Here is a 15,554-nt window from a genome sequence, read left to right on the forward strand (position 1 = left end):
GGAAATGAAGATAAACTGCTTGCATTTTTGTTTTTCTTCCCAGGTTATTTCTACCTTCTGAATCCAATTCTCCCTGTGCAACAAGAGAACTGTTCGGTTCTGCACACATATATTGTATCTAGGATATACTGTAACCTATTTAACATGTATAGGACTGCTTGCCATCTGAGGGAGGGGGTGGATGGAGGGAGGGGAAAAATCGGAACAGAAGTGAGTGCAAGGGATAATGTCAAAAATTACCCTGGCATGGGTTCTGTCAATAAAAAGTTATTTAAAAATAAAAGTTAAAAAAAAAGAAGAATAAAATGTGATATGTTTGAAGCAATTTGCATAATTTTAAAGTTTTATCTCCTAGAGAATGAGTCATAAAAATAACATCTTTAGTAAGGTAAACCTTTCCATAATTCCTATGGGGGCTCTGCACTTACTGCTGTGGCATGGGACTTTGATCTGGATGAAAGACCATCACTAGGTCTGCATTCATGTTTTGTTTTCATACTAAATTAAACTAAAATCTGTACTGGAAAAAATGCTAGCAGAAAAAAAATGCAATGTGGACCAATTGATAGAGTGCCATTGTATATCAGGGAAATGCAGAGACATCAGTGAATCCTTCTTTCTTTATTTGATGTCATGCCTCTTACAACCAAATGGCTGAATTGACTGGTAAGTTTTCTTGGTTTATTAAAACCAAGATTTATAATATGTATAGATATGTAATACCTATTTATTATATGTATATAATGTATATATTATAATATATAATAATGTTGGGGAAAGAGCCCTAAATATTAAATTATGTTAATGAGGAAAAATAACCAAAAAAATGTGATTTGAGAGTCTGACTTCCATTTCTGGCACAAATCAGCAGTGACTTGCTGAAAGGATGGTTTGTGAAAATGTAGAAAGGGAAGCTGTGATCACCATGGCTTCATCAAGAACAAATCTTTTTAACAAACTGAATTTCTTTTAAGAAGCCTACTACACTGAGTTTCCTGAGGAATTGGCAGAAAAAAATACTTAGATTTTCTTCAAGAATTTGATCCTAACTTTAATGATACCCACTTGTCAAGAGTGTTGCCTTGAATTCATTTTTCAGTTATGGTTAGACCATGTGGAGCCTGGAGTCCCTTCCAATTCTGAAATTCAATGATCCTCATGAATATGGTGGAAACATTGACTAGACAAGAGGCGATCATATAAAGTCAGAAATGAGATATTATGGTACCCAAAGAATGACAATGGTGTAGACCCAGAAAGAAGTCTCTAGTGGAGAGCCACAGGTCTTTTCCTTCATTAAGTTCTATATTGCTTTGACTCTAGGTTAGATGGCACAGCTAGAATGTTTGTAGTTGACAGAAGTCAGGGAGGGAAAGGAGACATGCCATGGTAACAATCCAAAGATCTTCAGCTCTTTTTTCTAGAAAATGTCAGAGGGTAAATTTAGTAACTAAGTCAACAATGCAATATGGTAGTTAAGATTACTCAAGCCAGAATAACCATATTAAAAAAAAAAAGTGTGTGTGTGTGTGTGTATGTGTATGTGATGTCTGTAAGGTGGAGGCTGGGAATCTCTTGAGTTAGAAAGTTTAGCAGTGAGCTAAATTGATCTGATGTCTACACTCTTCAATATAGATATGCTCAGCCCTCAGATTATTAGAATTCCAAGAGAAGGGCAAACTGGCCCATGTGAGCACTGGAGTACATCAGAACTCCTGAGACCTTGTGGACTGGGCAAAGTGAGGAGATCCAGACTGGGGTGGGCAAATAAGAGATCCTTTGTTCAAGTCCAAACCCATCTGATATGTGGCAGCCAGTTCTAGGAAACCCATTTTGGAAAGGCCATTAGTAAAGTGGAGGATGTTCAGAGTAAAGTAATCACGAGTTTGTGAGAACTATTGATGATGCCATTTATCAAAGGAACTGGGGTTGTCTGGCTTGGAGAAAAGAAGCTCAGGGAGGAGAAGACAAGAAGCGTGTTCAAATTCCTGTAAGATTTTATGGAGAAGAGGCATTAGACCTACTACTCTTGTCCCACTGGGCAAAACCAAGCATGATCAACCAGCCAACCTATATTTATTAAGCACTTGTACTATGTCATAGGTACTGTGCTAAAAACCAGTTAATGAGGTGTGGATATTGCAAATAGCCAGATTTAGGCATTTTAATTGGAGGTGGGGTAGATTCTAAACAGTGAGAGTGTCTCTAAATAGAATGAGCGACTTTGTGAGATGATGGTCTTTCTTTATGTTCCCCCTTATAGTTTTAAAGCCTGGATAGTCCCTTGTAAGGGACTTCTATTCAGGCAAAATGGGAGTGTTTGTTCCCTAAGGCCACCCTCACCCTGATATGCTCTAATACATAGTGGTTCTCTAAGGAGATGACCTATCTCTTGCCTGCAAAACACTCTAATCTCTCCTGAGACAGGTTTAGAAAGTCCATTTACACTTGAAAATGTTTGCAAAGTACTTAATTTCCCCCTCCCCCAAACACCTAGTAATTCACACATGAGCCAGTTTACAGCTATTAGCATCTGACAAGCACACCCCTTTTTAAATGCCTTCCTAGTTTGCCTTATTAGCATATCAGACTCACATTGCTGTCTCTGAAATGGAACTTATCCAGTGCCTTATATGAAAAAAAAATGGGGTCCCCAAGAAGAGTTGAGAAAATGCTCTCCCTTCCTTCATTGCAAAGGTGGGGACATTGAGGATCATCCTGGAAGACTCCATGGGCTGGCTAATTTTAAGCAGTCAGTCAATGAGCATTTATTAAGGAATTACTATGTACTAGGTCCTGTATTAAGCATTAGGAATAGGAAGGAAGGCAAAAAGAAAATCTGCTCACAAAACACTCATAGTCAAATGTGGAAAGACAAGGTGCAAACAGTTATGTGCAGATAGCACATGTGTGTTTACGTATGTGTAAACATATACATATATATATACTTAGGGGGCACAGTGAAGACAGCTCCAGGCCCAAAATCAGGAAGTCCTGAGTTCAAATCTGGCCCCAGACAGTATTTTGGTAACCCTGAGCAAGTCACTTTACTTTTTTGTCTCAGTTTCCTCATTAATAAAATGATCTAGAGAAGGAAATGGCCAACCACTCCAATATCTCTTTTAAGAGAACCCCAGATGGCATCATGACTTAAAAACAACTGAACAACAAAAATATACACAAACGCAGATACTCTATGTAGTATTATGAGTGTGTATACATACATTACATATACATAAACACATGTATATATATGTATGTGAATGGTCTCAGAGGGAAGGCACTAAGAATGAAGAGCAGGGAAGATTTCTTGCAGAATGTAGGACTTTAATTGAGATGTGAAGGAAACTAGACAAGGTCAGAAATAGGGGTGGCAAGAAAGCACATTTTAGGCATAGATGAGAGCCAGTGAAAACCCTCAAAGGAAAGGAAGAAGAAGAAGAAGAAGAAGAAGAAGGAGGAGGAGGAGGAGGAGGAGGAGGAGGAGGAGGAGGAGGAGGAGGAGGAGGAGGAGGAGGAGGAGAAGAAAAACACGAAGAAGAAGAAGAACAGCAACAACAACAACAACAAGAATGAGAATGAGAAGAATAACAAAAACAAGAACAAGAAGGACAAGAATAAGAAAAAAAGCATGAGAAAAGGAGGAATTTAGGATATCTCAGTCGTGACTGTGAACCAAGGTGGCTTGGAGGAAGGTAGTATCTTTGACAGTAATAGGGAAATACAAGGAGGGAAAGATGACAAATTCATTTTTTTGGTTTGTTGAGTTTAAAATGTCTATGGGGAATCCAGTGGTTGATAGATTTAACAGATGTTGAAGATGTGAGACTTGGAATCAGAAGAGATTCCAAATATCTTCTGAACTGGGCAAATAAATCTAAAAGTCATCTATGTAAAGATGATAACTGTTAAATAATGAGATCACATGAAGTTGTATAGAGTTGATTTAGACATAAAGGATGCTACTGTAAGCAAATTAAGAGAACAAGGGTTGGTCTACTTATTAGATCTTTGGAGAAGGGAGGGATTTATGGCTAAAGGAGAACTAGAAAGCATTACGGAATGCAAAATGAATAATTTCAATACATTAAATTAAAAAAATGTTGGGGGACAATTAGATAGCACAGTGGATAGAGCACCAGTTCTGAGTTCAAATCCAGCCTCAGACACTTAATACTTTCTAGCTGTGTGACCCTAGGCAAATCACTTAAATCTAATTGTCTCAGCAAAGAAAAAAAAATGTTTTTGCACAAACAAAACCAATACAGTCTAGATTAGAAGGTTAGAAGGGAAACAGAAAGCTGGGACATAATTTTATAATTTGTTTTCTGATAGAACCCTCCTTTCTCAAATATATAGAGTACTGAGTCAAATTCATAAGAATGTAAGTAATTGCCCAATTGATAAATGATAAGTGTATAAACAGACAATTTTCAAATGGAGAAATTAAAGACATTTCTAGTCATATGAAAAAAGATTATCGAAATCACTATTGATCAGAGAAATGCAAATTAAGACAACTCTGAGATACCACCTCACATTTCTCAGCTTGATTAAGATGACAGGAAAAAAGAATGATAAATGCTGGTGGGCATATAAGAAAAGTGGGACACTTTTACATTGTTGGTGGAATTGTAAAATGGTCCAACCATTCTGGGGAGCAATTTGGAACCGTGCCCAAAGGGTACAAAAATGTAGCCCAAAGGGCTACAAAAATGTAGATCTTGATCCAGCAGTTTCACTACTGCATCTGTATTAAAAAAAAAACACAAAAAAGCATACATGTAAATTTTCCATATGTGCAAAAAGTTTGTAGCAACTATTTTTGTGGTGGCAAGGAATTGGAAATTGAGTAGATGCCCACCAGTTGGGAAATGGCTAAGTTATGATATATGAATGTAATGGAATATTATAGTTCCATAGGAAATGATGAGTGGGTTGATTTCAGAAAAGCCTGGAAATATTTATATGATGCTGAGTGAAGTGAGCAGAACCAGGAAACATTATACACAGTAACAACAAAATTATGTGATGATCAACTATGACAAACTATCTCTTCTCAGCAATGTGTTGATCCAAGACAATTCCAATAGACTTGGGATAGATGATGGTATACAGTTTCAAAGAGAGAACTATGGAGAGTGAATGTAGACTAAAGAATAGTATTTTTGCCTTTTTTTGTTTGCTTTTTATTTCTTGTGTTTTGTTCCCTTTTGTTCTCATTTTTCTTGTAGAACATGAGAATTACGTGTAAAAGGTTTGTACATGTATAATCTATATCGGATTGTTTGCTGTTTTGATGAATAAAGAAGTGAGTGAGGGAGGGAAAAATAATTTGTAATACAACAATCTTATAAAAATGAATGTTGAAATATACTATCTTTACACTTATTTGGAAAAATAAAATCCCATTGAGGAAAAATAAAATAAAATCAAGAAATCGTATTTAAGGAGAAGAGGACCCAGGACAGAACTTCTGGCAACATTCAGTTAGTAGGAGTCATATGATTAAAGATCCAGCAAAGGAGATAGAGAAGGAGCAGTTAGAGAGGGAGAAGGAGAGTCAGTAGAGATTAAGGTTATGAAAACCTGGGGATAAGAGAATACCATGAAGACTAAAGAGACTCACAATGACAGAATCTACAGAGAGAGCGAAGAGAACAAGATCTGAGAAAATACCGCTATATTTGGTGATTAAGAGACCATTGATATCTTTGGAGAGAACAGTTTCAGTTGAACGATGAAGTTGGAATCAAGACTATAGTTGAGAGAGTGAGAGGAAAGGAAGTGGAGGGAACTATTTATAGACATCCTCAAAAAGTTTAAACAAAAATTAAAAAAAAAGAAATAGAAGTTAGAGTCAGGATGAAGTGATTTTTTTTTCTTTTTCTTTTTGAGAATTGAGGAAATGTGGGAAAGTTTGTAGGCAGTATGAAAGCATCCAGTTGACTGTGGGATGAGGACTGGAAATTAGTAAGAGAGTGGAGATGATTGAGGAGGCAATGAAATGGAATGAGGTTTTTTTGTATGTGGATGAGTTTGTTTTGCTTCATTATGAGAAATAGAGATGAAGAAGGAGTTGGTGGCAGAAGGCATCTGAGTAAGAGATGAGGAGGAGGAGGAGAGAGGAAAGGAAAGTTCTCTGCAAATGGCCTTTTTCAGTAAAATCTGAAAAGGTGAGGTTCTTACTTGAGAGGGTGAAGGGGACAGGTATCATGAGAGGTTTGAGGAGGGAAGAGAAAGTTTGGAAAAGCCACCGTGATTAATGAGTTAATGTATCCATTAGGGAAGTGTAAATATGATGTTCTGATACAGTGAGGACCTAGTTGAGAATCTAGAGCATAAACTTGTCATGGATCTTCCTGAGATTTTCAAATTGTTTCTACTCTAGTTTTGGGGAAGGATAATCTTTCACAGGATAAATGTCCTGATAAATGTCCCTCTTCCCCGAAAGAGTCACAGGCCATTTGATCAATATTTCTACTGGCTGATACTGAATAGGCAACACCCTTCTGACCAGACCTAGTGAGGAGCTATCCTTCTAAGCTCGTCATAATCAAATTAGCCTCAACAGGCAGACAAAGGAAGCCAATGAATCATTATTGGGCCTGATTCCCTCTTAACAGCATGCATGATGAGGTGCAGAAGAGGGTATAATGGAATAGCTTCTGGATGTAGAGTCAGGAGGCCTGGGATTGAATCCCACCTCTGTCCATGTGACCTTGGTCCTGCCTCCACTCCCACAGTCCCATATGTTAAATGAGGAACTAAATGGCCTCTGAAATTCCTTGCAATTAGAAATTTAGGGTTCCAAATCAAGTTCCTGAAAACATCAAGGTTTTTATGCAAAATTCCAGATCTCATTTCCCACATCTGCCTTGTCATCCCCTCAGAATGTTTTTATGTGCCAGAAAAGGCTCAAATTTGGAATTATGTTCCGACAACTATAACCAGACTTATTGGTCCCTAGGAAAAATAATAACTAATTATAATAATAGAGAACAATTGCCTATTTATGTAGCACTTCAAAGTTTACAAATACCATGTGTCATCTCATTTAATCATCGAAATATTGCAAGATAGGTGCTTTTCTTGTCCTCATTTTATAGAAGAAGATACCGAGATAAAGATTAAGCAACTTGCCCAGGAGCCTATAGCTAGTAAGCATCTCAAGCACAATTTGAATGTAGATCTTTTGAGCTCCAGATTAGTGCTTTAGCCACTGTGATGTCCCCTAGCAGTCATGGCCAGTAGGTTTCATTGAGTGAGAATGGCCCTTTAGGAAAAGCCAGGTGTGCTGGGAACCCTTGTATGGGTGCTTTAGTTTTCACATGACTGATGAACCAGCTCCTTTTGAGGGCAGGGACTGTATCTTCTTGCATATAAGTAAGATCCTAGATGAATGCCTGCTGAATCATGGCTGGGGGGGCGTGGATTCCCTGTGGGAGGTAGGAGATAGAATGAAACAGTATGGAAGGCTTATTCTGGGGCAAGAACAAAATCAAAGTAGCCCTTGCAATCGGAGAGCCTCTGCTCCATTGTGGAGATACCACAACCCAGAGACTTGGTGGCCAGGGTTTTGATGTAGAAGGATAGTGAATCAGGCCATTTCCAGCAGTCATGGCAGTATTGATCTGATTACAATGCCAAAGCTCCAAGATGGGGCTCAAGTGTCAACTGGGGGGATGTCATAAAGATGATAAAGATGGAAGGGGAACCATGATCAAGAGAGGAGAGGTCTAGCAGCATCCACCTATCTATGGAATACAGGCCCCAGGCCAGGGGCTCCAGAGAGGAGAGGGTTAAGTCCCCAAAAGGGTACAGCAGCAGTCAGGGAGAATAGCAAGATAAATGGGGTGGAATCTGAAGTATGACTAGGGACAGCCAGATAAATAGCTAAATATAGACAGAGACCCTGGGATCCTGGGAGGTCAGTGTTGAAGGTGGTGGCATTGTGGGAAAAAATAGTATCTCACCCAGGGTGAAAGGGGGACAGGGGAGGAAGCACTGTCATTGGGCAGCTTCCAATTTGAACTAATTATCTTTACTAATGAGCTGGTAAACTACAATTACCTTGTTCCAAGTTGCTGAAAAAACACCAGCGATTTCAGTACCCAGTAAATTTCTGACCTCTGGGACAAAACCCTACTTGCTTACCTTAGTTCTTGCTTTGTATTTTCTTTCAAGAATCTGAAATTCATTTTAAAGTAAATCTGCATTGTTAGCTATGGAGAACATGTTCCATTTTTTGGTATGATATTTAGAAGTCAGCCAATTAGATAGATGATTAATCAAAAAGATAAGACTGGGCAGAAAGAAAATAGGTCCTGGAAGGAAAGAAAAAGAATTCCCCAAAGGAAAGGGGGACTGTAAATAAGGTGAAAATGAAATAAACAGAAAAAAGATGAGATCTAATAATTCAGGCTTTGGCTACATCTGAGTTTGTACTGAGGGGTACTGTCCATCACTGGCATAAAAAAGCAAAACACTTGTTAGTGCTAGGGTCCTAAAGCATCTCCTTATCTGTTGCAATGTGATTGTCACACATAGAAAACACTTCAGTGAATGATTAGTTCAACCTGTCCCTGACCAAACTCTCCATGTAGCACATCAGACAAATGACCATCCTTTTATTATTCTTGAAGATTTCCCTTCTTGGCAGATTCAGTTCTTAACAAGTTTTTTTCTTGCTTTCAGATAAATTTCTCCCACCCCTACAGGTTCTGCTTTCAATGGCCAAACTGAACAAGTTGAATATATCTTTCACATGATAATTTTTTCAAATATTGAAGACAATTCCTTTTATCATCCCTCATATGATACTGGCTCAAGGCCTTTCATTATCCTAGCCATCCTTTGCTGATACTTTCCAGCTTATTGATGGTCTTTTAAAAATGTGGTGCCCAAACAGAAAACAACCCTCCTAATAAGGTTTTATGAGGGCAGACATCTCTGGGCCCAACACCTCTTTATTCCTGTAAGCCACGCCTCTCTTAATACAGCTCCATTTCCCATCAGTCTTTGTGGTGGTCCAAGCACACTTTGGCCTTTTGTGGTCTGACATTCTCCTTTGGAGCTCAAAGCCAACCAAGTATATTTCATAATGAAATTCCTGAGGCTGATTATTTGAGCCCAAGTTTGACTTTACATTTATCCCATTGAATTTCTCCCCTTCCCCCTTTGCTTTAGACATTATTTTTTTTTATATTCATTTTTATACGCACATGATATGTTTAGGTTTTTCTTGAGGAAAAAAAGCCCCTTTCCCTCTCATAATCCCCTTGCAAAGCACAGTGATTGATGTAGAAGTATATTTCATTAATACTTGCTAAATTTAAATACTTTTCTTTGAGAATTTTGAATCAATCATAAATCATCCTTATTTAGTGGGGGGATTTACCCATTAGAAACAACCTTAGTTTTGTCAACAGTATTAATGAGGAATGCTGCTGTACCAACCTATCTTTTCTATATCAATTTGAGAACTCCATTCCCAGAGGTAAATGAAAACTGGTTACTGGGGAAGGATCAAAATGACATCGAAAAGTTGGCTCATCAGTATCACCCAGAGTACAACTGGGTCTCCAGTATCTTTAATCCAACCTTCCAACCACAATACAGGAACACACCTGGATCTCTAGAAATGGTACCCCCACCATATTGGCAGGGTCAGATTGAAGGATGCCATTTGTAAAGGCAGTATGCCATTTTGCATTCTCTAGAAGAGTTCAAAAGAACCCATTTTCATCCTCCTCTTTACCAATCACTCATTCAGTGAGGAAGATGGATCGACTGCTTTGGACCTCTCAAAATATACAAAATGTGATTACAACACAAGCCTCAAAAATACTTTGCAGGTTCATTAGTATCTTTATTTTCAAAAGGTGAATGCCAGAATGATGCTTTCTGGACATCTAATTTTAGTTTTGTTCTTCAAGGGGCTTTCGATATTTAAGATTGGACATATTTTCAGTTAATATAAATGAAAATTTCTATAACTTTATTCCCATGCAGGTGCTTGGATTGTAAATTCTCAGAAGAGTTTTTCATGAAATAGTTATCTTCTTTTTTTTTTAATTTCCTGCACTTCCAGCACCATTACAATAGCTCAATATCTTAGCATTGCCTAAGGTACCCATATAATCATCACTAATTATCTACCTTGTGTTGTGATGTCCCTAAAATGGGATCATTCAAAACTAACTCAGCTCTATAGCAGTTGACTTTTTGAAATGACTAAAGATTTGTAAATTTTTGTGGCCTTCTATTTTTTAATTACCTACCTCATCCTAAAAGAAAATAAAGAAAAACAAAATATAAAAACAAAGAAATCATTATCAATTATCATTGCATAATTATGTCAAAACCCAATGCCTTGCACACACTCACTCCACACATTGGTTCAGCTACCCCATTGGCTCAGACAATGTTGACCTGACCTTCATACAGAAAATTTCATTTTGTTTTGGCCCATGTCATACCACAGGATCAGTCTGATTGCTTCCTCTCCCAACCATCCCACCACAGAATTGACCAGCTCTTCCAGCATCCAGTGCTTCTTAACCTGAGGTCCATTAATTTGTTTTCATATTTTCATAAATATATTTAATATATATTATATTATATATAATTTAATATATATTAAATATTTAATATTCAGAACATAATATTCAAAATATTTTTCATAGCTTAAACATCTTGTGTACTATGTAAATATTTTTTGATGCATTTTAAGATATTCTAGAAAGGGGTCCATCAGCTTCACTAGGAGGCCAAAGGCATCCTTCTATAGACCCAGCATGCTTTTTTGGAAAATTATTTTTCAAAGGTAAATACATATTAAATCACTGTCATTTTAGAACTCTTCCATGCCTTGTAAACACATAGAAACAGTGGTGATGAAATGAGAATGGCTTTTATTTTCTATTTCTTGCTTGGAATTTTTTTTCTACTTGCTACTCTGACTGGTTTCAATTCCATGGAATAAAATGCCCCTCTCAAAGGAAGCTCATCACTTCAAAACTCACCACCGTGTTGCTATCTGAAGCCTTGATTGATTCCTTCCAACTCCTTTACCTTTTGATTGGAAAACAGGGAACCAAATTCTTCCCAATGCCTTCTTTTATATAAAGCTGAAACTGAACTCAGATCCCTCCACCTTGCATTTGCTGCCCTGCCTGATTTCCACACTGTGGTGGATACCCCTGGTGTCCTTCCCATCACTCCTTCTTTTATCCTTTTGTATGTTGTCTCCTCTCTTAGAATGTAAATTTATTAAAGGTAAGGATTGTCTTTTTTTAAATTAATTATATATTCAGAGCTTAACAGAGTTTGTGGCATATCAAATGTGGCTAATTAATGTTTATTGGATGATGGAATGGGAACCACTGGCTAGAAATTGGCTTCCCTCCTTGACCTTTATCTGACTATAGCCATGGCATTTCAAAGAAACTCAGAAACTTCAGGAGGTGCATAGTCTGTTCCATGAAACAAACACTGACCCCCTGAAATGTTTAATGGCCCTTTCCTCAGATTAAGATTACATCTCATTAGCACTATATAGGAGCCATGTTCTAATGCATTGGAGACTGTCATCTCAGAGAGGAAGAAATGTCTTTCTTGCTTTCAAAACCAACAAAGTAGATTTAAAAAAGGAAAAGAAAATTCTTCTTTCAACCCCAGAAGGAATGGAATTAGAGAGCATGCATACCTCTAGTTTTCTGTAAAGTCAAAATGGAGTCCTACTTTCAAATGATCAGTATTAGTAGGGTGACTAACAGTGAGTCATCAAGTATGAGGCTGTGATGAGCACAAATTGGGGCTCCATTAACATGTTAGAGAAAAGCTTCAGCCCCTTAGTTATGGCCATTAATATCCATTATAGAGGCCTTGTCTGCATGTTGTTTAGTGTCCTTAATGTTGTCCACTGAGTGTTTTCCTTGGACCCATCATTAAGAATGATTCACCAATCCTTGTGGCATTTAAAAGAGAGTTCTGTAAAAAGTAATGAAGAGATAATCACATACTGTAGGGAACACAAAGGTTGTAATTTCAAAATATGGCCCGACACCAAAGGCCTTCAGCCTATAGTACATCATTTCGTAGATTCATGTGAAAATATTTATTCCCTGAAACCATCATTTTGTAAGATCGGTTTCCACATCAGGAACCCTCAGGCTGACAAGGACTTTGTTCTTTTCTGTTTATGAGAAATCTTTTCAGTTGGATAGCTGTGCTAACTCCCAGTCTAAGTTATTTTGGGGGGCCCTGCTAAGGAACATTTATAGGGATGATGGTCTTGGGAGTGTTGGACTATATCTGCCTCTCTCTCTCTCTCTCTCTCTCTCTCTCTCTCTCTCTCTCTCTCTCTCCACACACACACACACACACACACACACACAGAAGAAAAAAACAAAAACAACAAAACAACATTCTCTTTCAAGAACCCATGAAGACATTTTGTTTATTGTTATTAGACTTGGAGGCTTCTAGGATACTGAGAGAAGGGACTTGGGTACAGGATCTTCTCCAAAATATCAGCCTAAGAGATGGGTGTGGCTTAGGTCCAGGGTCTAGTAGCACTCAGCTGAGTTAGGCTTCCAACCAAAGCACAGAGATGAAAGCAATGTCATTGGGAATCCATAAATCCATGCACACGATGACTGAGTTCAACCAAATGACTAAATGCTCTTTGTTATTCAAAGATGAATTGAATCAATACAAAATAGCACTGATAAATCATTAGCACTTAAATGCAGAGAGAGAGAGAGAGAGAGAGAGAGAGAGAGAGAGAGAGCTCATCATGCGTTTCAAACATTTTCTCCTTGTAGCTTGCTTGAAGACACAAAACAGTCTTGGATGAAATGGCAGTCAACATGAAGCAATACCTTAGCTGTTTGGGGAAGCATTCCATTGTGCCCTTAAGTTCCTACCAGCTGGGGATGGCTACTGTCCTAGGATACACTGCCAGTCACCATAGGGGATAGACAGACTATGCAAAGCTCTATAGCATCAGATCTAAGTGTTTCTAAGAAATCTCCCAGAGGCAAGAACCAAGGACAAGTGTGATCCATGCTCTCATCACCTTAATATTGGAAACAAGCAAAAGTCCCAACTCAAAAAAAAAAAAAAAAAGGCTCGAGACTACTTCTGGGTTCCTTTCTTAGATGCACTTAACTGAAATAGACATCCATCCATTTAAGAATAACAAGGAAGCCAAGAAGGCCCTTCTGGAACCGGGACTATAGATTCTGGAGCTCTGTCTATCAAAAGAAAGCATTTTAATTATAATTAATAGCCAGGTTATCCTCTTCTAGTGTTATTTAAGCCATCACTAAAGCAATTCAAAGAATTGTAAGTTTCCCGGAGTGGATTGGCTCCCCAGCGCCTGATTAATTATGCATTAACCCATTTCTCTCAGGCCTCTCTTGCTAAATCTTTGGTGGGAAATGCAGTTGATTAGGCACATGGTTTACAAAGTCCACTTGGTTCTTGGTTACATAAGCGATTATGAGGTGCTCTCACAGGGTTCAGAGGCAGGGAGGTTTAGGGTTCTTCTCAATCGTCAAATTTAGTTCTGAGTCAAATGCTTTCCTTTCTTTCTGGAAGAAAGAACTTGGCTTTCCATCTCCCCAGAAGTATCTGCCTTCTGCTAGACTTACTAGACAATCCATTCCCCCCCTCTTCAATCACACACAACAGAGTTGAGTTTAGAAGAAGATTGAAAGCACAGGACAAGCAGTGAGACAGGACAGATAACCGTTTAATGAAACCTGGGATTTTAAAGGCCCCTTAGAAGTCAAGGTCAAAGACCATTGATCGGATATTTGGTTCCCAAAAAGACAATAATAATCATAATAATTAACCATAATAATAATAATAATCATTATAGCTCACATTTAACTAGTGCGTTTAAAGGTCTACAAAGCGCTTTGCATCCATCATCTCACTTAAGCCTCTAGCCAGCCCGAGGGTGCCATCCTCACCCTGGTCTCACTGATCTGGGCTTGATAATAGAAGGGGGGGTCACACTGAGAGGACCAATTTCTCTGGGTAGTTCCCTTTTCATGTTTCACAACAGGCGACTCCCACAAGTTAGTAAGCAGGGGCTGCAGAAGGGGGGCAGGGTTAGGGTGGGAGCGTACGTGGAGAGAGACATAAAAATCCATGGGAATGCATGCCACAGATATATGCAATATCACTTTATGGAAACATCTGCTTTCTTCATGCAAAATGCCTCTAAAACTGGGACAAGAAATGTTCTAATAGCAGAATTGTACATTAGCTCAGGCACAGACACTGCAGAACCAATTCCAAGAGCTGGCAGCGTATACAGACGACAAAACGGGTCGAAGCTTTCGAGAGTGAATGTTCACGAGCCCGCGGGACCGCCGTTGGGTGGCGAAGGCCCGGGCAGCCGGGCTCACTCCTTGCTGCGGTTCCGTGTCCTCCGGACGATAGAGCAGAAGAACCCGGTTTTGGGTGGGGGTCCCATAAGCATCGGGGCTTGGTTCTTGTGGGTAATTTTGATCTGAGGAAAATGCAGATAAATACACATAAAAACCGAGTCAGTGCTAGATTCAATCATCTTTGTCTGAAATTCTCTGCTAAGGTTACAAATATTTCATGAGTGGCTGAATGGCCACAAATAGCAGCAGCTCTGGAGCCGCTGTTATTACATAAACTTCCCCCCACCCCATCACTCTCCCCACTGCCCTGACCTTTTTTAAAGAAAAGATTTGAGAATGCATTAAAACACATTTTATTACACAGGATACTTTAAAAAACCATAAAATTAATCGAGTTCATATTTTAAACATTATGCTTTCTGTAACCACATACAGCAGAGCTCAGGGCAAAGCCGGGCAGCTCTGATGGTGGGCTGCTTCTGACTTGGCGTTTGGCATCTCATAGAAGCACAACTGAGCCGAATGCCCAGGCAGAAGGGGATGCTCTAATGTCACAGAAGCCTGGAAGAGCACTGACAGCTTATTGGGTATTCAGCTGTCCCTCAGATCCTCTCTGGTCTTTTTTTTTTTTTTAAATGATCCTAAGCCCGTTTCAAGAGGAACCTCTTGGTTTACCTTGTTTCATTTTCAAAACAATCATTGGAAGACAGAGTCAAAAGCAAACGTGGAGAAAAGGTCAAAAATGATGAACTAGCTTTCTAATTTGTTAATTAATTGGTAATAGAATAGAGTCAAATATTGAAAATCCTGTTTCCCAACCCGCCAGAAGACTGTTTTAAAGCTCCCTGCTTCCCTTTCTTTGATACAGAACCACGAATCACCTTAGATGAGACAACCTCCGAGTAGATTATGTAGGCAATTTTCTCTAATTCCAGCCTAAATTAGAGAAGACATTTTATGAATCTCGGCTATGCTCACAGCTAATTGAAAGCAATTATCAGAGTGGCATTTTGTCTGTGGCTTTAAGATACATTGTAAGATAATAAATGATTCTCATTATGTAATAAAAAGGTCACGTCTTGCCTTTGGGCTAGTGACGCCAAGAGTTTTTCAAAAGCAATCGGAGACATTTTCTTTAGCGAGCTG

The 15,554-nt window shown here is 38.7% G+C and overlaps 1 protein-coding gene across 2 annotated transcripts in view; it reads right to left on the reverse strand.

Moving 5' to 3' along the window:
* Positions 1-12,431: 12,431 nt before the first annotated feature.
* DGKB (diacylglycerol kinase beta) overlaps positions 12,432-15,554 on the reverse strand; it is a 683,215-nt gene continuing 680,092 nt past the window's right edge. For both annotated transcript variants that reach the window (XM_052000688.1, XM_052000687.1), the window contains one exon: positions 12,432-14,530. In XM_052000688.1, coding sequence (XP_051856648.1) covers positions 14,423-14,530 — 108 coding nt within the window. In that variant the 3' untranslated portion in view covers positions 12,432-14,422. The remainder of the gene's footprint in view (positions 14,531-15,554) is intronic.

Source organism: Antechinus flavipes, chromosome 5, assembly GCF_016432865.1.
Source record: "Antechinus flavipes isolate AdamAnt ecotype Samford, QLD, Australia chromosome 5, AdamAnt_v2, whole genome shotgun sequence".
Lineage (NCBI taxonomy): Eukaryota > Metazoa > Chordata > Mammalia > Dasyuromorphia > Dasyuridae > Antechinus > Antechinus flavipes.